This window comes from Wolffia australiana, chromosome 15, assembly GCF_029677425.1.
Source record: "Wolffia australiana isolate 7733 chromosome 15, ASM2967742v1".
NCBI lineage: Eukaryota > Viridiplantae > Streptophyta > Magnoliopsida > Alismatales > Araceae > Wolffia > Wolffia australiana.
The window spans coordinates 8,420,686-8,448,382 of NC_135849.1; the positions used below are offsets into that span (position 1 = coordinate 8,420,686).

General features: G+C 47.1%; 2 protein-coding genes across 3 annotated transcripts in view; one reads left to right on the forward strand and one right to left on the reverse strand.

Annotated features, from left to right (window-relative positions):
- LOC144712824 (ZIP metal ion transporter family) overlaps positions 1 to 21,648 on the forward strand; it is a 52,353-nt gene extending 30,705 nt beyond the window's left edge. For both annotated transcript variants that reach the window (XM_078587157.1, XM_078587158.1), the window contains exons 7-12: positions 11,884 to 11,940; positions 12,191 to 12,231; positions 12,451 to 12,518; positions 20,699 to 20,755; positions 21,293 to 21,410; positions 21,479 to 21,648. In XM_078587157.1, the coding sequence (XP_078443283.1) occupies positions 11,884 to 11,940; positions 12,191 to 12,231; positions 12,451 to 12,518; positions 20,699 to 20,755; positions 21,293 to 21,410; positions 21,479 to 21,524 (387 nt within the window). In that variant the 3' untranslated portion in view covers positions 21,525 to 21,648. The remainder of the gene's footprint in view (positions 1 to 11,883; positions 11,941 to 12,190; positions 12,232 to 12,450; positions 12,519 to 20,698; positions 20,756 to 21,292; positions 21,411 to 21,478) is intronic.
- Positions 21,649 to 25,243: 3,595 nt separating this feature from the next.
- On the reverse strand, positions 25,244 to 27,697 carry NTT (C2H2-type zinc finger family protein). Its single transcript, XM_078587825.1, has 2 exons — positions 26,716 to 27,697; positions 25,244 to 25,859 (listed from the first exon to the last, which is right to left on the reverse strand). The coding sequence occupies exons 1-2, from the start codon at positions 27,265 to 27,267 to the stop codon at positions 25,422 to 25,424; spliced, it is 990 nt and encodes a 329-aa protein (XP_078443951.1). The 5' UTR covers positions 27,268 to 27,697; the 3' UTR covers positions 25,244 to 25,421.

Here is a 27,697-nt window from a genome sequence, read left to right on the forward strand (position 1 = left end):
GTGGTTCTTGAGCAAAGATTGCATCTCCTCGTCCATCGCCGCTTTCCAATGAGGAGAAGCGATAGCATCGGCTACGGCGAGGAATGGGATCCGACTCGATGCAGTGAGAAACAGCCGGTAGGGAGTACTCAGCGGTCGAATGAGAGAAAATGAGATAGAGGATAGCGGGGTGTGCGAGTGCACTGGCGAACCCCCTTCCGAAGGCGATAGGCCAACCCAGCTGTTCCTCATCATCGATAGAGGGCTGAGCGGAATCGTCCGACGGAGGATGAGCGGAAGCGAGAGGTGGGGGAGACAAAGGTGCGGGAAGGGAAGTGGAGTCACCCGCACAAGGGAGGATAGGATCATCCTCGGATGGGAAGAAAGAAGCCAACTCACCGGGAGGAGAGGAAGAGGACTCACCCGAAGAGGAGATCCTGTGAGGACGGAGCTGGAGAATCCTGGCCAGTGAGAATGCCCGGGAGGAGGCGGCAAGGGTGCCGAGGCGAAGGAGGAGTGGACAGCACGTCCAAGGACCCCTCAGGTGTCACCGGCGGAGAAGAAAGGACATCAACGGGAAAAGGATCATGGAGACGAGGGTGGCGTTGGAGCAGTGGGCTCCACACTGAACAGGCCCCAAGTGGGAGCCGAAGGAGCCTCATCCAACGGGAGGCGGGATGAGGAAGAGTAGTCCCGAAATAGGGTTCATGCTCGGCAAAGGTGACATTTGCCGAGATGAAGAAACGCCTTGTGGGCGGATGGTAGCACCTGTATCCCTTCTGGAGGATGCGTGGCCGGCGAAGATGCACCTCAGAGCACGAGCATCGAACCGTCCGTGATGGAGAGGTATCGTGGGCGTGGCGGTGCAGCCGAAGACCGAGGAAGGAGACCGTCCGCAGAGAAATATCCAAAAAGTCGCATTCATCCGGTCCAGGGGCAGGAGAACTCCAATGTAGGGGAAGGAAGGCGATTGATGAGGTGGGTACTCGTCAAAATCGCCTCACCCCAATACTGCCAAGGCACCTGGTAGTTCACCAACAGCGTCGGGCGGTGGAAGTGACATACCCAATGCGGCGTTCTGCCATACCGTTCTGCTCTGGCGTAGCTACACGCGAAGTTTCGTGGAGGATTCCACGATCCGCAAAAATGAGGCAAGTGCGGTATTGGCGGTCGCGGGCATTGTCCGACCGGAACCGCTGGATACCACGACCAAACTGAGTCTGGACCATAGCGCAGAAATGTCGGACGGTGGATGTGACCTCTGACCGTGGTCAGCAAATAGACCCACGATACCGGGTGGCCTCATCCACAAAAATCACGAGTAGCGGTGCCCCCTCAGACTAGGCTGCGGGGCGGTCCCCAAACATCACTGTGAACCCGATACAGCGGACTCTTCGTATGCATTTCAGAGGAGTAAAGGAAGATCGGCGATGCTTGGCCAACTGACAGGCCGCAAACAACACTCGATAAGTCGAGTCCAGTACATAAAGAAGGGAAAACTCGCTGCATAGTAGAAAAAGGAGGGTGGCCAAGCGCTGGTGAGCCAACTGGAGGCGTCCTCTACACTGCTCGTCGGCTGGTCGAAGTGCCGGTGCACCAAGAAAGTAGAAGAGCGCCCCGTCGTCCAACAGTAGCAGTCCATGTTCCCGCCTAATCGGTGTAGTCCTTCCCACCTTGTCAGACAGAAACATGCCGTCAGGTTGGAGGTGAAAGGAGCACATAAGGGCATCAACAAGGCGTTGCGGAGACATGAGAATGGCCCGCAAATCAGGCACATGGAGGGCGTTGTTGACCACCGAGGCCATCCACAAAAACTGCCCGATTCCGCCACCGGAGACGTCCACCGCCCGCCGTAAGAACGGTACGGCTCTCACGATGCCTCTCGTACGATACAAACCGGTCATTGAAGGGGGTCATATGCTCGGTGGCCCCCGAATCAAGAACCCACGTAGTATCAGAGACGAGAGGTGAGTGAAGAGCCGTATGACCACAGTACCACTCAGAGGAAGGAGAGGGCTGAAACGCACCAAAACCGCCGAAGTAGGACGTGGACTGGGTCTGGGTCTGAGTCTGAAGGGCAGCCATCTGGGACTCCATTTGGTCACGGAGACGAGTGAAGTCAGCCTGGAGTTGATCGATGGTGGAAGCGGAACTGCTCGTGCTGGTGGACGTGGCGGCAACCAGGGCCTGTCCGTCGGCGACTTCCTTCTTCTTCTGCTTGTGCTGGAACTTCGGGGGAACACCATGGAGTTTCCAGCAGCGGTCACGAGTATGCCCCACCTTCTTGCAGTAGGTACAACTGGGGCGAGTCGTGGAGTCGGAAGGTGTCGCCAAGAGGGCCGCCGAGTCAAGGGCCGGCGCCGGAGTCCCATGGAGTGCAAAATGACTTTCCTCCTCTAGGAGTTCCGGAGGAGCTCGTCGATGGTCGGGAAGCCTTCTTTGCGATGTAGGGCGTTGCGGCGAATGTCATGATACTCGCGGTTGAGGCCATTGAGGAACCCCATGAGTCGCAAAGAAGAACATCTTTCCAAATTTTGCACGTCACATCGTCAGGCGGTAAGTAGTGATCACTTCGTCCCACAATTTCTTGTGGGCTAAGGCATGTCGGAGATGCTCATTGTGTCTTGGCGAAGGTTGTATGCCTGTCCCACTAACGCAAACAGTCGCCAGTAGTCGTTGTCTCGACCACAGTACGCGTCTTCGCTTGATCCCAGAACCCCTTCACCGTCGTCGGGTAAGGAAAAGCGCTGCGAAAATCATGGGACAGCGTATGCGTGTAGAAACCACCCCAGGACAAACTTCTCTTCCGCATTCCACGTGGCGTAGTGGACATGCGTCGGTTGGAGCAGAGCCTCGGTGCAGTGCTTGAACAGGAAGCGTGATTCCAGGGTGGTTTGGGCGTGCGGGTCCATTCCAGTAGATTCGGGCCCAAGAAGAGTAGATTCGGGGACCGCTGGGAGGACTCACAATTTTGTAGGAGAGAGGCTTCTCGAGGAAATCGGCATCTTCGAGCGGCATGATGTCAAGTTTTGGGTGCGGGGCGGCAACCGGTTAGAGGCGACCGGCGTCGGAGGCAGACAGCCAGAACAGGGCCTGGAGGGCGTAATGGGGCCGTCCAGGGGCGGATGACGGAATGGATGACGAAAAACAGTCTCGGGATGACGCACAGATGAAGAGGATGACGGAAAAATCGTCCGGATGACGGTTCGACGGGTCGGTTGACGGTTCGACGGTGATCGATCGGATCGGATCGAATAGCGGGTCGGACGGGATCGGATGACGGTTCGGACGGGATCGGTTGACGGATCGACTTCGGGATGACGCGCCGGGATGACGGTTCGGCGCTTGCTGCGGCTGCCGGCTGCGGGCTCGGAACGGCCGTCAGACGCCGGAAATCGAAGGAGGAAGGCGGTATGGAAGATTTTGAGGATGAAAATCGGAAGAGGCGATTTTAAACCGAAAAAATGACTGGAATGAAGAAGAAATTGCGAAGCGGAAGGGAAGTTCCGCAAGAGAATGGAGACGAAGTTCGCGTGGCGAAGATAGTCTGCGCGGGAATGTTCGTCCGTGAGGATCTCACTCCTTAGAGAGCCATTGGCTCTGATACCATGTTAACCCTAGGAGGGGGAAGTGGATCAAGAGAGATGGAGTGAGAAGGAAAATAGAATAATGTACCAAAGATGTTACAAGAAGAGGGTATATATATATACCCTAAGTGAGAGAAGAGAGATAAAGGGCTAATGGGCTTATAGAACAGGGCCCATTAGCCCGATATAGGAATATATCACTAACAAGATACATACCATACAATCTGGCCCAGAATTGAATGTCCTCAGATCTTCTCAATTTGATGTAGATCAAGCACACCCAGAGTGGGAGGAGTCCATTCACCATATCAACAATCTCAAGGGCCAACCAACCACAAATTAGCTTGAGGTACATGCTCTTTCACTTGCTCACTGCTTATATTGGATAAAAAGAAACTATCCTCATGTTTTTGAGCAAACGAATACTGTACCACCCCCAGAGATTGTGATCACCAGATACATCTGATCCCAGGGTCAAAACCTGTCAACAAAAGATCTTATAGATACTCATACATACACAATAATATTTTGGAGGAACTGATTCAGGAATTTTCTGGAGATAACTGTTATTGACCACTCCATTAGTTGTTTCTCAAGCTCAGCCCTACTAGTCAAGAAAAAAGATGGAGGGTTCTGTCTCTGCATTGACTACAGATCTCTTAATCAGATGACCATTCCTAATAGATTTCCAATACCCATGGTTGATGAACTACATGGGATGATTATTTTTCCAAAATTGATTTGAAGTCAGGGTATTACCAAGTGAGAATGCACCCGAGTGACATTAATAAAACTGCTTTTAAAACACATCATGGACATTTTGAATTCAGAGTGATGTCTTTTGTCCTATCAAATTTATACTGGTATTCTTCGATGGTATACTTATATACAGCAAGGATCTTCAACAGTATGAACAACATCTTGCCGTTGTATATGAATTACTTTCAAAACATAGTCTTCATATTAACCCAAAGAAATGCAAGTTTGGGTGCCACTATATTGAATTCCTAGGACATGGTATCTCTGCTGAAGGGGTTTCAACTGATCCATCTAAGATTGATGCCATCAAGCAATGGATAAAACACTCTACCGTGAAAGAATTGAGAGGATTCTTTGGGCTTACAGGATATTATTGGCGGTTTGTATCCCAGTACGCTGCCATTGCCCAACCATTGACAGCACTTTTGTAGAAGAAATCTTTTGCATGGACTGAAGAAGCCGATAAATCATTTCTCAAATTAAAGCAAGCATTGTCTGAAACCCCAGTTTTGCGATTGCCAAATTTCTCTCTACCTTTCAGTACTGAGACAGATGCATCCCATAGGGCCGTAGGAGCAGTATTGTTACAAGAGAACCACCCAGTTGCCTACTTTAGCGAAGCATTCCACTGCCAAACCAGATTCAAATCAGCATATGAAAGAGAGCTGATATGGGCTGTTAAAAAATGGAGGAATTATTTAATGTTCAACAAGTTCACAATTTACACTGACCAATTTAGTCTATGATTTCTCTCTGACCAATTCAGTATCATCGATGGGCATCAAAACTCTTGGGATATGATTTTATCATACAATATAAAGCTGAGAAGAAGAATATAGTTGCTGATGCTTTGTCAAGATCCCAAAAAAAATGCCGACGGGGAGTGCAAGTCTATCTATGTGACTCATTGGTTGGACAAGGTAAAGCTCATTCGAGAAGTCAGAAATGACCCAAACTTGGAGAGATATTCAAAGGAATAGAATTGGGCAGTGATCAATTTCCTAACTATACCCAGTATTGAATAAGCAGATAGAAGAGGTTGCGGTGGAAGTGGGACTGCAGCGTACCCAGGGGGGAGAGGGGAACCAAACAGTCAGTCATGAAGTGTCTCTCATGGAACGTACGAGGGCTCCGCGATGAGCGGAGAAGAGGGATAATCAGAAGCTATATGATGGAGTGGGGGGTCACAATAGCCTGTTTGCAGGAAACAATGTTGGAAAGCTGCGAAGCTAGAGTGTGGAACACAGTAGGTCGAGGTTGTCTCGAGGGATTTCTGGCGATAAATGCTGTTGGAAGATCAGGGGGGGTGGTGGTAGCCTGGAATGATACAGTGTTCTCTAAAGTAGAGACATAGTCGGGGGAGGCGACGGCAGCATTCAAACTAAGAAGGACAAGCGATGATTTTGAAATGGTAATAGCCTTAGTGTATGGGGCAGCAAATCCAGCCGGAAGAAGTGGGCTATGGGAGGAGCTCGCAGAGGTGAGCTCGACTGCCAATGCTGATTGGGGGAGATTTCAACGTGACATTAGAGGCCGGAGACAGACCAAATGGCAGGGGAGGCCTAGATTACGACTCATCAAATTTCTGGTCACTCATTGCAGAAGCACAGATGCAAGAAATGGGGCCCGTGGACTGTACTGACACATGGAGGAGCATGGCAGGTGGAGGGAGAAAATCTAGACTTGACAGATTCCTATGCTCAGTAGAGTTGGCGGAAAACTTCCCAAACGCAGACGTAAGAGCGCTGCCAATGCGGCTATCAGATCACACTCCCATAGTGTGGGCAACGAATGAAGGACACAGACGGGCCACATACTTTAAATTGGATAGATCGTGGTTTCATGAGGACAAGTTCAAAGAGACGATAGAGAATGCATGGTTGGCAATTCACAAAGCAGGGTCGGACATAGAGACACTGGCTGAGAGAGTGAAAGGTCTTCGCCAACATTTGATGGGTTATCGCCTCCAAGTTCGGGAAAATAGGAAGAAGAAGAGGAATGAGGTCCTGTCTCAGATACAACAACTGGATGAGTTGGAAGACACCAGAAACCTACAGGGAGATGAGGCCCTAGAACTCAAGAAATGGCAGGGTGTGGTTGCTGAGGAAGACAGGAAATTGGAGATGGACTGGAGACAGAGATAAAGACAATTGTGGCTTCGTGAAGGCGATGCAAACACAAGATTTTTTCACCTTGTGGCAAATGGCAGGAGGCGAATTAATCAGATATTGAAGATAAAAGTGGGAAATCAGATACACACAGGAGTGCAGGCAGTGGGACGAGCCATTGCAGATCATTTTCGATCTTTCTACAAAAAAGGGAAAAAGAGCAGATGGAAGTGGTGTGGATGGGGGGCACAGAAGGTGAGTCGGGAGCATCAAATGGAACTGATCCGACCTTTCTCTGAGAGGAGGTGAAGGCAGCAATTACGGGGCTGAACGGAGAGGGAGCTCCAGGACCTGATGGCATCCCAGTGTTCTTTTATAAGGAATGCTGGGATTGGGTCGGGTCAGATGTGATGGCCAAGATTGATGACTTCCGAGAAGGTCGAGGGAGCATGGAGAAGATTAACAGGTCCCATCTACTCCTCCTGCCGAAATGTCAAAAGGGGGGAAAAAATTGAAGATTTTCGGCCCATCTCTTTGTCAAACTCAATCTATTTGATTATTGCGAAGGTGCTCGCAAACAGACTCAGGGCAAGGATAGGAGAGTTGATTGAACCTGCGCAATCAGCATTCATCCCCGGTAGGCTACTAATATGGACAGTGCAGTAACAGCGGGAGAAATATTGGCAGCATGGAAGCGGAACAGAACCAAGGGATTCATGTGGAAGGTCGACTTTGCAAAGGCATATGACACAATCGATTGGGATTTCTTGTGGGCCTCCATGAAGAGAAGGGGGTTCCCTAAGGAATGGACGACCTGAAGCAGAACAACTGGCAGCGTTATGGAGAGCATCCAAAATAATCTTCCTATGGGCCTGAAGGGTGGCTTTCGGGAATGTCAACCATTGTCCATCCACAGGGACTGCACCACCCCGGCCGCTGCAATGGCGGGACACATGTGAGAATCCTCATGCAATGTTGGACTCACTGAAGATGAATGGAAGAGTCGCAAGGAGAATGGACCTTGTTTCCATTGTGACGAAAAATTTACACCTGGTCATCATTGTAAACGAGAACTGAGACTCTACCTGGTTCAAGGAGAGGACTTCCACCCTTCGTCAGATGACGACGAGACTCCCAAGGGTCCCGCACCTGGGGATCTGCCCATTATAGCTAAGACGGGGCTAAATGCCTTGTTGGGAGTAGCATCCCAGGGCACATTGAGAGTGATGGGGACCATCCAGAAGCGACAGGTTGCGATTTTGATTGACGGTGGCGTAACCCACAATTTCATTTGTCTGCAATTGTTGCAGGACCTCGGCACACCATTGACAGACGTTCCTCCATACGACATTGTCTTGGGCGATGCACATCGACTACAAGGCATCAGATGTGTCGAGGACTGCAGGTTTTGGTTCAAGGCCTTATCGTTGTTCAAGACTTCTTACCACTGGAAAGAATCGGGGTTGAAGTCATCTTGGGAATTCAATGGCTGCATATATTGGGATGGATGGAAGCAAATTATGACTTGTTGATGCTGTGCTTTAGCATGGACGGTGTACTCCATATGCTGCACGGGATCACGAGGTATCATCTGCACTGACAAACTGTAGGTGAAGTCGACAGGGGGGGCACCTCCTGCCGAATTCCATCTAACGGCCCGAGTTTCTATTGGCCTTTTGCAGGACCGAACAGATCCCATCGAGGTCCCACTAAGAGGCACATTTCCCGGCGTCTTTCAAGAGATGGCGGGTCTGCCACCCGCACGGGAGGTGGATCATCGCATCGTACTCCACCCCAGAGTAGCTCCAGTCAATGTACAACCCTACTGCTATTTCCCACACTCGGAAGGATGAGTTGGCGCGTGTCATTCAAGAGCAGCTCACGAAGGGGATAATACAAATATTCCATGGGATGGCTGTTTTCTCCAAACTGGATTTATAATCTGGCTTTCATCAGATATGCATGCACGAGGAGGACATTTCCAAGACAACTTTCCGCGCGCGCCACGGTTATTTTGAGTTCCACGTGATGGCCTTGGACCTCACCAATGCACCCGCCACCTTCCAAGCCCTCATGAACCGTATCCTCCAGCCCTTCCTGTGCAGGTCTGTACTGTTTTTATGACATTTTGGTGCACAGCAGGGATCTCGCTTCTCACAGGCACCACCTCCACACCATCTTCAAGGTCCTATCAGACCACCAACTCTATGTGAATGCAAAGAAATGTCACTGTGCCCAAGGTCAGTTGGAATATTTGCATCACGTGGTAATCGCTCAAGGGGTCGCGACTGACCCCAACAAGATTGTGGCTATTCTGGAGTGGGCGACTCCCTGCAACATGCGCCAGTTGCAGGGCTTCTTGGACTTAACCGGCTATTACTGGCGGTCTGGCAAATTATGCATCCCTTGCTTGGCCTTTCTCACAACTGCTAAAGAAAGACGCTTTCAAGTGGGATGAGGAGAGACAACACGCTTTCGTCACACTCCAAGCAGCACTCTGGTCAGCCCCCGTCTCTATTCTGCCGAATTTCTCCCAGAACTTCTGCATTGAAACCGATGCTTCAGGGCTCGGCATGGGTGCAGTCCTCATGCAGTAGGGACATCCAATTGCCTACTTCAGCAAGGTGCATCCCATCACAGTACGGGCCTGCTTCACATATGAGAGAGAGCTCATTGCCATTGTGTGGGCAGTACAAAAGTGGCGGCATTATCTTCTGTTTCCGCGTTTTACGATCCACACTGATCAATACAGCTTGAAGTACCTATTCGAGTAATGAGAGGTACCAGGTCCTTTTCATAAGTGGGTTTTAAAGTTGATGGGTTTTTCGTTTGATATCCTTTCACAAGGAAGGCAGATTGAACAAGGTGGCCAATGCATTATCACATTCTCCAGCCATGGAAGAAGCTACACTGTGCTCAATATCAACACCAATTTGGACATTAAAGATGCGAGTCATATAGAGACACAGCTCTTCAGAAACTTATGACCAATATCAAAGACGCGAGTCACACCATTCAAGGCTACAACATTAAAGATGGATTACTGCTATTCAAGGGACGTATTGTCTAATCATCCTCGTCCAAGCTCATCCCAGCGATCTTGGCGGCATTCCATTCTCAGGCAGAAGGGGGGTATGCGGGATTTCTGCAAACTTACCAACGGCTCAAGCAGCAATTCTATTGGCAGAGCATGAAACGAGATGTCTAATAGTGTGTTAAGCAGTGCCACATGTGTCTCATGAACAAAGCATCTCATCTTGCCCCTGCGGGTCTTCTGCAACCGCTACCGATTCCAAGCCAGGTCTGGGAGGATCTCTCTATGGATTTCATAGATGGCCTTCCCGGCTCTGGGGGTTTCAATTCCATCATGGTCATGGTGGATAGGTTGAGCAAGTGCAACCATTACATCCCAGTTCAACATCCTTTTACATTAAAAGACATTGCTGTCATATTCATTCGCGAAGTGGTCTGACTTCACGGCATACCCAGTTCCTTGTTGTCCGACCGAGGTCAAGTGTTCATCAGCACCTTCTAGAAAGAATTACATTGCCACCAAGGGACTCAACTCCCCATGAGCTCAGCTATCATCCGGAGACTGATGGTCAGACCGAAGTGGTCAACCGCAGCCTAGAGACATATCTCCGTTGTGTTGCTGGCGAGAAACCTCTGGAGTGGCACCAGTAGTTACCATGGGCAGAGTATAGCTACAATACGGCCTATCACTTGTCTCTCAAGACCTCTCCATTTTGACTGGTCTATGGCTGAGAACCCCCCACACTTGTTCGTTATGGGTCTCCCCCATCACCAGTAGCGGATGTGGATCATTTGCTAGAAAGCCGCGATCAAATGCTGGACATTCTGAAGACTAACTTCGCTCGCACAAAGACCCAAATGAAGCTTGCTGCGAATAAGCATTGCAGGATATGACCTACGAGGTGGATGATAGGGTATACGTCAAATGCGGCCCTACCGCATGTGCTCCTTGGCTCGCAGACCGAACGAGAAGCTTGGGCCAAAATATTTTGGTCCCTACTGCATCTTGCAGCGGGTGGGACCCCGTGGCTTACAAATTGGACCTGGGGACCCATACCACCATTCACCCGGTGTTTCATGTCACCCAGCTCCGCAACGCGGTGGGGGCAGCAGTGACCCCACAACAAGTTCTCCCCCACACTTTCCGAAGATCTGGAGTGGCAGGTCACACCCAAAGCCCTGCTTCGCTATAAGCAACAGTATCCGGTACCCAGGTGCTTATCAAGTGGCATCGCCTTCCGAACTTTGAGACAACATGGGAGGATGCAATCAAGATTGATGAATGCTTCCCAGATTTCCAGCTTGTGGACAAGTTGGCTCTTCAAGGGGGGAGTATTGTTAGGACTCCATTACGAGTATACCAGAGGAAGCCGCGCACCACATCTGGGCCCTCAACTTGGAACAGAGCCCATTAGGGTGGAGATCACGGGAGCGATACCCACCTTAAGAGGAGGGGTCGAGGAGGATGGCGATGCAGAAGAATCGGTACTCTTTCCTTTCCCCTTCTCCTAAACCGGCCCTTGGTGCCCTAACCATCCTCTTCATTTCCATGTTTCCCTCCCCCTCCTCCAGGCATCTTAGCTGCCAGCAGACTAGCTACGCAGGAGATGGGCTCGCTGAACCACAGGCTTCATTCCCTCCTCCCTTCCCTGAACATCTTCTTCTCTCTTCTCTTTTGTTCTGAACGTTGTGGGTGGCAACGTAATGGTTTAGTTGAAATTATCCCTGAAATCTCTACTCCTAGTAAAGAGGGAAACAGGGTCTTAACAGATCACCTTCGACGGCAGATTGCCAAGTCTAGCTTTTTTTGCCATCACTATCAGTGGTCAATAAAAGCCAAGCACAGGGCCTGGAGGAGGGGGAGCATGTGTGGGCCCCTATTAATCACAGGGCCCACGAATTTTTAAATAAAGAGGGATGATAACCTTCAGGAAGACATCCGAAAATCTTTACCTGGTTGGATGAGAGGGGGGGAGACGAGGAGATTCTCCAAACCTATTGAGGAGGGAGCTGATCTGGCAAGCTCCTGCTATTCAACATTATCTGATGTGTATCGATATCTCTCTCTCTCTCTCTCTCTCTACGGCGAACTCAGCTTAGTACTTAGATTTACTTTTGTGTAAAGACAACGATCACACAACATTTCGAAGTATGTTCTACTGGAAATTGTTTCTTTCAAGAATCATTGTCATTTGATTGGATCTTGAGGAGATCTACATCAGAAGAACATTAACGTTACCAGCCTGATAACTTCCGGTGATCTTGGATATCTCTTTCCAGATTTTGTGCCTACAGGGGTTTGGTTGTATATACTTTTTCATTTTTACTGAAATCTGGCATTGCACTTTTGAATGATTTCGTATTATTCAACTATCATGAATTTTATACATTTGATATACAGTTGTTTTGTTTTTCAGGGTATTCGAGTCGGTATCAACCTGGCATTGGCCATTGCTTTGCACAATATTCCTGAGGTATTCCTATTATTACTCTCTTTGATGATGTGTATAAAGCTGGATATTTTCAGATGAAGTAGAATCTTATTTCCCGGTTATATTATAAATATATGAGTTATTATTTTAATGTCTTTACGGACTAATTTTTTGAAATTTTATTTCATAGAACTGTGTGAAATTAATACTCTAAAATTATCTAAAAAGAAGCATTCATGAGTTTCTGCATCATTTGGGTGGATTTTGTTCATGTTTGCTTTTCTCCTTGCAGGGCATTGCTGTTGCGCTTCCTGTTTATTTTGCAACCCAAAGGTGAGGCTGGAAATCAAATCTTAAGCCTTGATTTTCACATACAGAGAAATCTTCCGGGCCAGTAACAATCCATAAACATTTGCTTTTATTTCCTTGAACTTCTGCGGATTGTCCTGATATTAGGATAAATTGGTTTCAACTCCTATACGTTGACTACATCAAACCTATTCCATACATTTTATCTTTTTATTGCAATTTGATTTTATCTTTTTATTGCAGTAAATGGCAGGCATTTAAACTGGCAACTTTTTCTGGTTTTGCTGAACCGCTAGGAGTGATAATCGTTGGTAAGGAAGCATGTTTCTAACTAACTCTTTATACGTTAATCATCTTTGACAAAAAACTCTTTAACAGTCAATACAATTTTCATTATTTTTATGACTTGAATCTAGATACTATTTTTCAAAAGTATGACCAATATTATTGTCCCCGAAGTACATGAGCTCATTCACAATTTCTATTAGAGGCTGCTGGACAAGGCATGGGGGGCCTCTCAGTTCATCTTGATAATGATTTTCCTGGCAAAGTGCTATGCACGTGGCTGTTTTTTACAGATTCCAAGACCATTAGATTCAGATTTAGTGGCTCATTGCCAAGGCCAGGGCGTCTTTCTCAGCCAAGCAACGCCGTGGTCCCTAGCTCATCGCAGATCAACAACCCCATCAAGTTCACTGACCACCGTGGCCTCACGCCCCCAATATTCCATGTATATGTTGCTTAGTCGATGGGAAACATCCTCCACATGACTTGCTGTGCGAGAGCATGCCTGTGAGAGCAGAAGCAGATGATGCTTTTTGGCATGGAGAGGATCAAGCGGGTGGGGCTATTGTTGAAGTCCAATCCCAAGGGAACACAACAGGGGTGAGTATGGAAACCCAGGGATGCGGGATGGCTTACAGGTCAATTCTCGCATTCATGTTGGTTCAGGGCAGGAAGAATGCTTTGATTGCGCCTTCAGAACGTGGTTCTCTTTTTCAATTGTCGAGGGGTGGCAAGATATCGCAAATTTCAGTAGCCAAATAGCTGATTATTTTATGCAGTCTTTGAAGATCTAAAAATCGTCATCAAGCCTATAGGGAACAACACGACTGTGAGAGCTTGGGGTATTGTGAAAATATTTTATGCAGAAAAGGCCATGGCTTGGGTTTGTGAGAAACTTGTTTATTAGTTATTAGATAATAGTCTTCTTTCGCCCACGCAACCAACAGTATACTCGACACTAGTCTCTGTAGAAAAAACTCATCGACCTTCAGGTTATTTAGAATGATGTGGACTCCTGGGAAAGAGTAGGGTCACCATTAGCTGTCGGTTGGCTTGAATTGTAGTGAAACTGTTATAATTGTATGGTTCAAATCAACCAGAGCAACTGGAGGATTGGGGAAAATGTAGATCTTCTTGTAGACGCTGACTGGAAAGACCATCACTCTAGTAGTCAAGAGCAGTGATAAAGCAAGAGTGTGGAGGCAAAGATCTACGCCAAGGGATTCCCCAAGATCGGTAATGTCTCATTTTCTCTGGCAAACAGCTCAAGGATGGCAGAACCCTTGACAAATATTATATCCAGAAAGAATCGGCCAAACACATAGCTTCAAGGTTGAAAGGAGGTATGATATCCTGGAGGTTTAACCCACAGTGGAAGCACTCTGTTTGTATCAAGCAAGTCCTGCATCAGGAAGGAACAATGGAGAGGAGTAGCAGAGACCGAAGGAGAGGATACTGCCTGAGAGTGTATTCCTGGTGGGCAGGACTGTTGGCAAAGCAGCACTGTAGGTCTTAGGGTCATAGGGGCAATAGCTTCCACAACAAAGGGAGGCCCCACACTAAGCGGTGGCAGCAGTGGTCAGGGCAGGGGTGGAGAACCTGACTATTCTCGGGCTGTTGGCACTGGCAAAGAACCACATATTGTGGTGGGGCAGTGGGGATCCCTTTATCATGATGAGGCTGGCCAGGAATGATCGCAGGATTCAAGGGGTCCAAAAGGTAAGGGTTGGCGGGCCAGGCATAAGCAAGGCCGGGTTAGCCTGTTGGACATTACCATCATGAGCCCATGGGGGCTGTTCAGAGATATAGCAGCGGATTTGTAAGGATTGTGAATGAGAGATTAGTGAAGAAGGGTCATGCCAATTTCTGGTAACATGCGCAGACTAAAGTAGCATGATAAGAACCTTGCTCGTTCGTATCATAGCAAGTGTGCTAGAATGCTGCCTGGCTCCAATGACAACCATCTGGGATATGTGGGGTCAGACATTGTTGACCAGCATGACTAAGAAAGGAAGAAAGCCCTGGTCAAGAAGATACCAGAAAAGTTGATTGTCTCTTCGGCGGGCTGGAATTTGGAAGAGCTATCTGGATCTGGTGATGAGGGAGAACCAATCCTGTCTCCTCTTTGTTATATTCATTTCTCTTCTTCTCTTCTTCTTTCTCCCTGTGACTTGGATTACAACATTGTTCGACACTGTCTGTTGTCGACATTGCTTATTTTCAAACGAGCGTTTGTTCGGGAGATAGACTATCACTGGTTTAGGTTACTATTTCTTGGAAGATCTTCTTGGATCTTATCAGGGCACAATGCCACAACATGGATGGGTTGAAATATGTTTCTCTTGTTGGGCATGGGGGCACTACACACGGGATTGCCTGAACCCTCCGGTCTGCCGGAGATGTAGAGGTGTAGGCTATCATCATTTTGCATGCTTGAGGGGAGAACAACAAGAGGGGAAGAGAGTCCATGAGAAGTGGAAGGAACAGGGGAGTTCGGAGGGTCACTGGCCAATTCTGTGGTAGAGAGGGATGTGGATCCATGCAGCAGCCTCCTTTGGGGGTGCTTAGTGGGGATCGTTATGAGTGGTCTCCCAAGGGAGGAGGTCCAGAGCGGTCTGTGAACGAAGTTGGGATACAGGTGCCTTGTTCGTTAGATGGGTATCCATCGTGGCATATGTTGCGGTTTGCAGGGAATGAGAAAGTGAGAATGCAATGGTACAGTGACGTCGTGTTCTCCCGACTGATGGGGCAGCAAGAGGGAAGCTCGGTGACGGACTCCCAGTGAGAACTGCCTTCCTTGGTGGTGGAAAAAATGGTGAAGTGTAGGTTGAAGAGGGGCCACAGACACAGGAGACTACAACCATCTCAGGTGGGCCAGGCCAATTGAAAAGAAGCTCTGCACTGCACATGCTAAGTGTACACAAGGAGAAAATTGGGGCAAGCTCTGCACTGCACATGCTAAGTGTACACAAGGAGAAAATTGGGGCAAGCTCTGCACTGCACATGCTAAGTGTACACAAGGAGAAAATTGGGGCTGAGGGACACAAAGGGGGTATAGGCTAGGGTGGTTGCTGGGAAATGTGGAAGACTGCGGATCTGAGAGACAGGGATACCGAGAAAGGTGTCATAATGCATCATGGCTGGAAATGGGAAGGAATCCAGATGGTGAATGATGCATGGTAGGTTGAGGGCGGAGGGGTGGATTGTAAGGGGGAGGAGGATCCTTTCAAAAACTCTCGAGAAGTGGTAATGACAGTGGTAGCAAAGTTGCAAAGGGTGCAAGTGCTAGGGGGGATGAACTTGGATCACTGATGAAGTGTGTTTTGTGGAACATTTAGGGGCTTTGGGATTAGCCAAAAGGAGGTGTCAGAGGAAGGTAACAGTCAGTGGGGTCCACGGTGGTGTGTTTGTTAGTAATTATGCTAGTGAGTTGCAAGACACAAGATTGGAATATGGGAGTAGGGAACGGCAAACGTCATCCGTCACGTCATTCATCACGATGATGGACCCGCGACGGTGATGGTGACGGTGACATAATACCTGTGACGGCAGGCGTGACGGTGACAGAGGGTCTCTGATGGGTGATGGACTGGAAGTACGTCACGGATGACGTTTGTGACGAAAATTTTAAATCATTAAAATTTAAACTTCATCCATCCTCGCCCTTTCGCAGCGGCGGCGGTAGCCCCATACCACTGGCGACTCCCGACATCTCGCCGCCGTAGAGCAGCAGTGCCTCCATGATCCGTCCAAGCCCTTCATTGTCCTCAGGCCCGCCTCCCTGACTGAGTATCATCTTCCCTAAATCCAGCTCTGCAACTTCGTCTCCAAACCTTCCAAAATGATCTTTTCTGCTCACCAACGAAGCAGCCCTCCTGCCCAAGTCTCTCTACTCCCCCCTCTCCTTCTATATCTTCCTCTCTCAGAAGTTAGCGGAATGTCACGTTGCGGCAGGCGGTGCAGTCCGACATATATCTTGAATTTTTCTCAGACTTCCCGGCGATAAAACTACTTATGACTATTCATATATTTTCGTCACCTGTGATAGGGAAGGCGTCTGGTGACGGGACGATAGATGTGGTGATGCATGAAGCATATGTGATGGATTTTTTTCAAAATCCTGGGACGTGTGACGGGACAGGAGACGTGACAAACTTCTCGTTGCGCTCTTGTCCGTCACCACAGGTCATCTGTCCCGTCACGCCTGGGCTGTTACATCCGAGACGTGCCATTCCCTATGTGGGGGTAGAGGCTTCCTAGAAGGTTATTTGGTTGTGTATGCAGTTGGTTTCTTTAGGGGCTTGCTGGTTGCCTGGAATTAGAGACTGTTCTCAAAGGAGGATTCATGGACAGGCCAGCTTGTGGCGGCAGCGAATTTGAGGAGTGACACACACTCAGTGTATCAAAGCCCAACGACAATCTTGAATAGATCTTGAATTGCAATTCCGCTAGGGCATAAGCCATACTAGAATCCAGAATAACAGCGAATGGTGCCAATTTCACTCGAACAAAAGAAGAAAAACAATAAGATAATAGATGGTACATCACCCTTGCTCGTCTAGATAGATTCTTATACTCAGAGGAGCACGGTGATCTGGACAATCCGAGCAGAGATTGTCTACAGGACGGTTGGCTAAGAAAATCATAGTGCCACAGAGGCAGCTCGTTGGGCTTAGGAAGCATATTTGAGAAGGAAGGAATAGACAGGACAGATGCTTTATCCAAAATAAAACAGAGGGATGATACAAGAACTTTAACAGAAGACAAAGCGAAGGAGAGAGGAATATAAAGATGTGGTCCATATGAAAACCAGAAGGTGGAGATGGATTGGAAGATGTGGCTGAGAGAGTCATGCAAACAGGAGAGTCTTTCGTCTAACAGAAAATGGCAGGAGATGGTTGAATGAGATATTGATAATTTTAGAAGTTACGAGTACGGTGGCTGTTAAGATACCGGAGTAATCTTAACTATCAAGATCTTGAGTTATAGGAAATGGACTAAATACAAGATTGGAATTGTGAGATATCTGGATATAGTGAGTCGCCGATAAGGAGATCCAATCTTCCAGTAGATGGATGAAGTCGCCTGCAAGATTTTGATTAGTAGAAACAATTACGAGGAATGGAAGTGCTAGAATGTCCTAAATGAGATCTGGAGTCTGGCGGCCCAATCGGACGTCGCCAGCTCCATCGGTGGAGAATCTCCTGCCGCAGCTCTTTTCGCTTAACTGCTTCTTGATGCCCCTATAGAATGCCGGCACCTTCTTTTATATAGAGACTCCCATGCTTATTAGAAAGGTCGCACGTGCAGCGTCAAATTGCACGTGCAGAGGCAGTCTTGCGTCTCCTCTTGCTTTGGCAAGTCTTCGTCAGAGCCTTATCCCTCCTCCAGAGATTCTTATCAGTGGCATACATGCTGTTGGTCGAGCTTTGGTTGATAATTTTAAGACCCTCTCCAAATGAGGGCCACAATGTTCCGGGAGCAGATGGTGGAGCTGGTGAGGCCATTCTCAGCAGGTGAGGTACAGGCAGCCATCAAACAGTTAAATGGAGATGGGGCTCCAGGACCAGAAGACTTTCCTGTGCATTTCTTCAGTGAATTTTGGGAGTTAGTCAAAACAGAGGTGATGACCATGTTAGAAGAGTGCAGGAGAGGCAATTATAACACGGAGAGACTCAACCACACACTTTTCTTTCCGTGAAAGCTACTGGGGGAAATTAGAGAAAGAAAATTTTGGCCATTTCACTGTCCAACTCCATATACCTCATCATTGGGGGCAAAGATAATAAACACGTGGCAGAGGAAGAGGATTAGGAAATTCAGGTGATAGATTTTGCAAAAGCATATGATTCTCTGGATTGGGATTTCATGTAGTTTTTGCTGAATGGAAGCCTGGGTCAGGAGATGTATTACCTTGCACTCGTTGTCGGTTTTGGTAAATGGGCGTCCAGAGGGAGGGTGGATTCACCCACAAAGAGAGGTTAGGCAGTGCTGTTCTGTGGGAACGTTGCTCTTCGTCCTAGCTGTAGACATCCTTGATATTTGTATGACTAAGGCCTGCCCACATGGCCAATTAAGAGTTTCCACACGGCAAACTTCCCAAAGGGTATACTATAACTGCAATATGCTGACAACAATTATGAATCTCTCCACACTGTTGGATCTTTTTTTGGATTTCTCAGATGTTGAAAATAACAGTGCCAAATCAGCCTTCACGGGTTCGAGCTTTCCTTCGTTTTATTTTGAGGTCTTGGGGATAACGATTGGGACATTGCCCATGCGCTATTTGGGTCTGGTATTAATGAGCAGTTGACTTTCCGGCATAGATTGGCAAACAGCGATCAAGGTAGAGAGGAGGCTGGAGTGGTGGCAGGCCAGGGTCTGGTGCTACTGCGGTCAGTGTTCTCTGCATTTCTTATATTACTGCTCGCAATCTTTAAGCTACAGGCAAGAGCAAGAAAGCATCATGAAGCTTTGATGTGAACGTCTTTCCAGAAATGCTTATAGTCTGGATAGAGTAGGGGGATATCGTTGCAAATCTATGAACCAAGGGGGATTGGGTGATTTGCAGTCGCAAAAAATGAACCTGGCACTTATGAAAATGTGGGTGGGCCTAGTAATGACATCTGGGGAGGATCTGGCATTGAAAGTCCTGAAGGACACCATGCAAACAGCTAGCTTGTGAGGGGTGGGTGGCTCTGGTCAGAGAGGCATTTGGCAACGTGTGAGGTAGGTCTTCCCCATGTTTGGATGTTCTGCAATGCCATACTCGGGGATGGTTTATTCTTTTGTTATTGGCCAGAGGATTGGTAGGCTAGGAGCGTTCTGCAAGAAAAGTATCCCCGGATTTTTGCCATCTCAGGGACTCTATGGCCACAATTAGACATGGTTGTTCTGTTCTTTTTGTTTAAAACGAACAAAAAATTTGCACAAAAGAACCGCACAGGGCCTTGTTCTGTTTTTTTTTTATTTTCAAAAACGAACAAAATTCGCACAGTCGAACAAAATTAGAGCAAAATTCACACAAAGCGAACAAAAGAACTGCACACGGGTCTGTGCGATGTTCTCTTCAAATTCGTTTTTTGTTCTGTTCGAAATACCTAACAGAATGAACAATTCACACAAATTCGCACAAAAAGAACCGAACGACCACGTCTAGCCACGGTTGGGGATTGCTGGGATGGCATGTGGAATCTGATCTTTGAAGGGGCTCTGTTGGATGAAGGGTGGAATATCCCATGTGTCTGCAAAATTCTCTTAACCGTATTCGACATATCAGTGGGGGAGTGGGAGGGTGCCTCTTTTTTTTTGCACAGGGAGGGGGGATTATACAAACCATAGAGACGGTCAGACTGAGAAAGGCATGGCAACCCTTCTCGTGTGCAAGATCATACAAAAGTGGAAGATTCCCTTCCAAGATGAGAATTTTTGATTGTTTGCTACTCAGGCAAAGGCTTGTCAGGGGAATCTTCAGATATAAACTACTCTCGCACACTCCGACCACGTGTGCTCTGTGTACAGATAGTGAAGAAGATCTTTTCTTTCAGTGCCCATCAGCTCGAGCGATGTGGGCCAGTCAACAGACTACAGGGGTGGTTGTTACTTCAGACAAGGCCTTCTTGATCTCTCTGGGGTTCGGAACATTCACGAGATAGGCCGAGTGGGAAAGATATCTGCAGTGCTATGGGTCATATTGCTGCGTCGTAATGATATTTCTTATCAAGTGGACGTCAGCTTTGACAGACAGCGTCATTCACGAAGTGGAGTGTCTTGTTGCATACTGGTTTAGAAAGACATGAAGGGATGAGTTAGTCCATGCTTGTAACATGTGTTTATATCTATATTGCATTGGGCTGATCACCGGTTCTGGGTGATCTTCCCCTTTCAAATTTTTTTTCTGGAGAGCTTAGCATGATGAAAACCCAGAATTTTGAAGATGGAGTAAAAATTTTACCCAATTGTCACTTGAAAGCATCGTTTATTATTGTAAGCAATGGTTAATGCTCTCTAAACAGTTCATTAGAACAATCCAAAGCGAACAAGTCTATTGATGTACGAACTGAACAACCTCGCAGAGAAACGACAATCATTAAAATTCATTTTTTTTTAATTTGGAACAGCATTTGGTGTTGGATGATGATACTAATGGGACATCTTTTTTTTTTTGATAGAGTTTCTCACTGGATTATTTTCCTTGTGGTTGCAGCATATCTCTTCCCAAGCAGTCTGAGCCCTGAAATCCTCGAGGGTTTACTGGGATCTGGTTCGGTTCTATACACCCACGTCTTCATCTTGGTCATTTATTTAGCCCCGACCTTAATGAATATGATAAATGTTGATCATGGGATCATAATGAGTATGATAATGTTCATCATCGGATGGAAATAACTACTGTGATGATGATGACGTTGATGATAGGAACGGGGATTTGTTGATTATGATAATGACGATCTAAGTAATAGATGGAAATTACAACTGTTATGATGAAGATAGGAGGGGATTCGTTGAAAACGATGATGATGATGATCATCATCATCATGGGGTGACGATGAATATGATGATGCCTCGGTGACAGACAATATGTATGATGTTGATGATTTTTTTTTTTGAACTATTATGATGATGAAGATGATGATGATGATAATGATGATGATGATGATGATGATAATGATGATGATGATGATGATGATAATGATGATGATGATGATGATGATGATGATGATGATGATGATGATCAACATCATGGGGAATATGATGATGCATGGCATCAATCTGAACCATGTTTTCTCTTTCTGTGCAGTGGGCGGAGTCATGGCATTCCTAACTCTGCACGAAATGCTACCGCTGGCCTTCGATTACGCGGGTCAGAAGCAAGCCGTGAAGGCGGTGTTCTTTGGCATGGCCTTCATGTCCGCCAGGTGCGTTCACTTTTCTCTCTCTCACTCACTCTCTCTCATCGACTCTCATCTCTCTCTCTTCTCCCCAGCCTGTACCTGTTGCAGATCAGCCTGCCGGAGGACATCACCCTATAAATCTCATCCATCTCTCTCCCCCTCCTCCCACATACCCTCAGATTCCCACCCGTTAAATCATTCCGATTGTTGAGGCATTTTCCATGATTGTCTCGGGAACAGATAGATACCGCCATTCTCTTCATTCATGTTTCATCTCTCTCTCTAGAAGCGTAGAGAGAGAAAGAGGGAGACCCCCCACCCATGCCCTGACAGAACCAAAGAAGAAAAAGGCATGGGCCGAGAACGGCATTAAGTGCAGGAGTTAGCACAATAATGGGCCTAGTGGGCCTTCTCATTCAATTCTGATCTCTGCCACCCTGCGAGCTCGGCCCAGTCTGAGCTCGGCAAACTGAATTATCAGCCTGCTCCTAAACTGTTCCTTTCTCTCTCTTCTTTCTCTCTCTTCTGGGCGTGGGAATTGCGGACTACGAGGAGAAAAGGACTGGCAGAGTAAGTTAGTCTGCATTAACTCGGGGTGAGTTGTACCCTCGGGCTTAGCCTGTTCCTAAGTCATTTAATAGGGGGGTAGGGGATTCTTTTGACTTGCATTTTGTCCCATCCTGGGGGGCCGTACTTGTGTCGTCCAATGGGAGGTGGCCACGTGGCGGAGGAGATCTAGGGATCACGACCGAGCATCTGATCAGAGGCCCTGCAAAGGGGATGATCTCGGCCGTCGCATTTATTTCACCCCCTTGTTTTGGGGAGGTTGGGTGAGGTCCTCCCCAACAGCCGCCGTCTTCATGATTGCCAGCTGAAATCTAGAGAGAGAAAGATTAAGAGAGAGAAAGAAGAAAGAGAAACAATTGCTACTCATCATTCTCTCTCTCTCTCTCTCTTCAAACTCTCAGAGCAAGTGAGAGAGAGAGCGATGTAAGTTAAGGAGCCCGATGAGAGATCTCTTCATTTTCTCTCTCTTGATTTCCAATCTAGTTTCAAGAATGCAATAGAAGGCAATAATAAGTATGATCTTAGGATAATTTCTCTATTTTATTTTCTCTGTGATCTCCAGCTTAATTCTCAAAGTGAACAAGATAGAGCAAGAAGAAAGATGATGGTACAACCGAGGGAACCATCAAACAACTCATCCCTGTCCTTTCCTCTTACTCTAGGTCATCCCTAATTACGTCAGAGAGGGGGAAAGAGAGTGAGGTTTAAAGAAACTGAGTTTAGGGTTTTATGAACTACTCAAGCTTCCTGTCACTGTGCTAAATACATATTTACAATTGGAAATTAGGATTAACACTGGAGGAGACATCGCTGCCTCCCCTCTGCAGGAAGAGAAGAAATAGGAGAACTGAATAGCACACAACCCTGTCCTCCAGTCCTCCTTGAAAGAACGCCAAGTCTCCTGTTCTAGTACACAGTTCTGCATGGGGAAAACCCTAAAAAACCAGAAGAAAAAAAAAAGAGAATTTTGAAAGGTTTATCCACGTGGGATTTTGAGTTCTACCCTCCATTGCTCGTGCCATGGGCAATAGTCTAATCAAACACAACTCATCAGTTTCTTTTTCTCTACTTCGAAACCCTAAAAAAACCAGAAGAAAAAAAAGAGAATTTTGAAAGGTTTATCCACGTGGGATTTTGAGTTCTACCCTCCATTGCTCGTGCCATGGGCAATAGTCTAATCAAACACAACTCATCAGTTTCTTTTTCTCTACTTCGAAACCCTAAAAAAACCAGAAGAAAAAAAAAGATAATTTTGAAAGGTTTATCTACGTGGGGTTTTTGAACTCTCCCTGCCATTGCTCGTGCCTTGGGCAATAGTCTAATCAAACACAACTCATCAGTTTTTTTTTCTCTACTCAGAAAAAAGATAATTTTGAAAGGTTTATCTACGTGGTTTTTTGAACTCCTCCTGATTTGCTCGTGCCTTGGCAATAGTCTAATTTCTCTACTTCGAACGCGGTAAACATCGCAGACGACCACAAAAGGGCTTCTTCTCTGTTTCCCTCCAGGGATAATGAGAAGAGACGGGCGTTTTTTTTCCTAATTATCGACGTAAAATCAAAGAAGAACAACCCCTGTTTTAAACTGACAGGGAATAGTAATTAGGGTAAACGAGGAGGAGATTTTAGGGCCGGCTCAGAAAGCGGGAGTCTTGATCTCGCAGGTTTCTTGCCACATTCATCGGTCGCCCTGCAGAGAGGATAGATCGTAGCTACTGAAAAGACCAATCATCGCTCTTTTGACTGCAGCATCTCCCTCTCCGTGGCTTCTCTTTCCTCTCTTTCTCTCTCTACTCATCCGTCCTTCGCGTTTTAACTCTGCGGAACCTCGGAAAACACGGATTCATCAGTTATGACACTTCATAAATGACTCTGGTGTTCTCTCTCTATCTCTTCTTGCTCTCCAGGAGGTAAGCTAATCATTTGATTTGCATCACACGTCACCTAGTATATGTTCTGTCCATCAAAGGATGAAACGGATCACGTCTGTCGACCATCCCGACGCAACCAGGAATCATTTGCGCCTGAAGCTTCGCTCCTTTACAGTCATTGATAAGCCCACAGCCGTGGAAGGTGCGTTGAATTCTTCGTCCCCCGGGATGAACAGCAGAAGCAGCCGAAAATATCCATTATTTAGAATTATACGCGTGTTTGTAAGAAGTTCTTCCACTTTCATAGGCTGAGAAACCCTAAAATCATTCTCATGGCGTTCGAAGAAAGAGTAAATAGTCATCATTAAAAATTGGTCAAGCGTGTTTCTCCATCTTTAAAAGGCCGACAAACCCTAAACATATTCTAATAAATTAAAATTTTAAATTGGGTCAAGGGTATTTGTCTATCGTTAAAGACGGACAAACCCTAAAACAATTTCCTCGATAAACGTAAAATTCTCATGGCCAGAAAATAGTCATAATTAAAAAAATAGTCAAGGGTCTTTCTCCATCTTTAAAAGGCCGACAAACCCTTAAACACGTTCTAATAAATTAAAATTTTAATTTGGGTCAAGGGTATTTGCCTATCGTTAAAGACGGAGAAACCCTAAAACAATTTCTTTGTTAAACGTAAAATTCTCATGGCCAGAGAAGAAGGGAAGCGTGGAAAATTGGAAGGAGAGAGATGCCATCCCGCCTGGGCTAATCAACTCAAGTAGAAAACCCATGGATCGGGATTCAGGAGTTGAAGAGCGTCAGATCAGAGATGGGATTGTGGCCTTGTAACGTGACAGAAGAAAGATGGGCTGGCGGAAGAATCTAAGGGACGTGAAGGAAGAGGCTTTTCGCTGTGATGGGGATAGATCGATGAAAGCAATGAACGTGGGAGTTGAAGGGGGATCGACCCCCCAAATCATGACGTGTCGCTGCGCTGTCATGGCCGCGGCCCGCGCGACGAGGCGAGAAATTTGACAGGAGATCACCAGTTAGGGATGGGCGAGGAATCAGAGAAGTTCGACGTGCGACGAATTTTGTAGTATTATTGGCTGCATGATTAGCGACTTAAACCAGAAAAACTAAGGCATTCAATGGGAGCGAAAAACAAAGGCACGCCGGGGCTAGTAAAATTGAAGCCTTGGAAACGGATGATCGCTGCAACAGCCTCGCGCTACAGCAACTTATCGTTGCTGTTCTTTTCTTCTTCTTATTCTTATCACTACTATTCTTCTTCTCTTTCTCACACTATTCCTCTTCTTTTACTTCTCTTCTCTCTTGCAGCAGAAAAATAGGCCCTGCGGTTAGCATTTGACTGCCGCTTACCACTGTGCTAAAAGCACTGGCACTTCTAATCTTCTTAACGTTTAGGAAGGAAGCGGATAAAAAAGTCGTAAGAGAAAGTTGCACCGGACAAACTCCAGCAATTCATATACAATAAGAGACGGGTAACGAAATGGAAGAGTAAAATAGAAATATATGATAGGTGCGAATTGTCAAAGCGCACAGAGCAAGACATTGAAACGAGCTTCATCAGACGTTCTTCAACGAGCTTGATCCCCGTCATGCTCGATCTCAGAAGAGGGGTCGTCTTCCTCTTCAAAGCAGTCTATTCCGAAGGCGCCATGGCCATGGCCGAAGGCCTTAATGTGGTCTTTGAGAGACCTCTTGTGCTTGAAGTCTGATCCACAAATGCAGTACCAGAGCTTACCGCAGTTCTTCTCGTGCGTCCTCCAATCACCTTTAACGGCGAACGCCTTCCCGCATTTGCGACACATGAAGGGCTTAATACCGTGCTTTCTCTTATAATGGGTTTGAAGAGTTCGAAAATCCTTCAAAGGCTTCGATCTTGGATGATCGATGTTGTTTCTGCAGCCGGGGGCGCAGCAGTAACAAGGTAATCTGAGCATCGCCGTCGGCTGCGTTCCTCGCAAAGATTCGGGGCCTTTTCTGTACTGAGATCCGTGCCCCCACATGTGCATCTGTTCTTATACCCGGAAAAACACTTAGCCGTTTTCCCCGTATCACCAAATAAAAAAAATGAAGAACTCAACAATAAAATCGCTTCCGCTGAACGGATAACGGTCGAACGATTTTTTTTTCTGAGGGATTTCAGAGGAGATTTTTACGATAAAACCGCTTCCGCTAAACGGGTCGAACGATGAATCTTATGAGAAAGATGAACGTCGAAACGATGATTGTTCTGAACGGGAAAGAACAGGTTGCTAGAGAAAAAGGTCTTATTTTCTTGCTTTCTTCTTTCTGTGGGTGATGGTTGAGATGAGAAGGAAGAAATTAGGGTTTGGGAGAGGGAAACAGGAAATGGATCTGATTGTTGTGGGGCTCTTGGGTGCAGTCACCGAGTTGTGAAAAATTATTGCGGCAAAGAACATGAAATCTAGAGACATCGGCGAAAAGTTAGGCACTTTCTGACACATTATCCTTCGAGAGGGAAGATTTGCTCTTCAGTCAGTCACCTGCCCACAAGACAATAGAAGACAGATTTCTTTCTCTCTCTCTCTTGTTCCGTGTAGTGAAGGCTCAGGTTCACGAGAGAGACTGTGAGAGAAGGAGAGAGATGCTTGGCAGAAATCAGATGTGACTCTCTCTGAAATCACCAGAAATCTCTCCAGTTTTTCTGAAGTTACGGAGGAAAACAGGCGTTGCTTTGTTCAATCCACATCCAGAAAGAGAGAGAAATGAAGACAAAAAACCAAGCTAAAGAGAGAGATATACGGATCAGAGATCGCCAGCGAAAGCGGATCGAAGCAGGGAGAAGGACAAGCCACGCAGAAACCGAAAGATTATCAAAATAAAATTAGAAGAAACTATGGTTACCTGCATGTTATTGTATCTGTTGAAAGTCTTGCAACAAACAGGGCAAGCGAACTGAGTCGGGCCGATGAGGATCTGCGACGGCGTGGGAATCCAGTACTGGCCCTTGTTGAGCCGTCCGATCGCAGCTGGGGGGTATGTGGCCGAGATCCCGTCGTCGCCGCCATCGCCCTCGCTCTCGGCAGGCTCAGCGGCCGACGACGAAACTCTCGAGATCAGATCAGCAGCGCTCGGGCTGGGCAGACCGATGTGAAGCGCCACCGTCACCGCGTCAGTCTCGGCGTCCATCTCTTTAGTCTTTTCATCGCCGACGACTTCTTCGACGCCGACTAAGTCTTCTTCGTCGTCGAGGTTCTTTGTAGGGCTGAGGCTGAGAAGAGGGAGGGCTTCTCTCAGCGGTGGAGAGGACGGTGGCTCAGCTGGCGGCGTTATGGTGTAATTCACTGGGCAGAAGTTGTAGCTGGGCTGCGCCAGAGGAGGAGGAAGAGAAGGGTTCGCTGAGAAAGCGTAGTAATTGAAGTAACCTCTGAAGAAGTTTGTGTAGGGATCCGCCATGGTCGCCCTAACAAGGTGAGAGAAGAGGAGAAAGGTTTGTGGGTATGGCAAGAGGGCCCTGTATTATAGAGAGAAGTCAGAGAGGAAGAGGAGAAAGTTGGGGAGAGATTAGAGAGGTCACAAAGAAAGAGTAACTTGGGTGAACTGAAGGGGGGAGAGCATATCACCTGGCTGACAAAAAGGGGAGAAAGTGAAGGAAGAGGGGGAGATGGACAAAGGGAATGAATGAGGGAGACTGGCAGAAGGGAGAGAACTCAACCAGGGCGCAAAGTATTTAATTCCCCTCTCAACGTGAATTAGATGAAAGAAAGAGAGTAGCAAGAGTTGCAGAACCTTTTGCGTACCCACCAACACGAGCGCATAATAAATCGGCCTCATGTACGGGATAATGTTCAAGACTACGAAAAAATATGATATGACTCCCCTGATC

Excerpts from the sequence above, each read along its gene's own strand:
- NTT (XM_078587825.1), bottom strand. The coding sequence starts at position 27,267 with ATGGCGGATCCCTACACAAACTTCTTCAGAGGTTACTTCAATTACTAC. Across the intron at positions 25,860-26,715 it reads ACAGATACAATAACATGCAG|ATGCACATGTGGGGGCACGG; the intron begins GTAACCATAGTT and ends GTATAAGAACAG.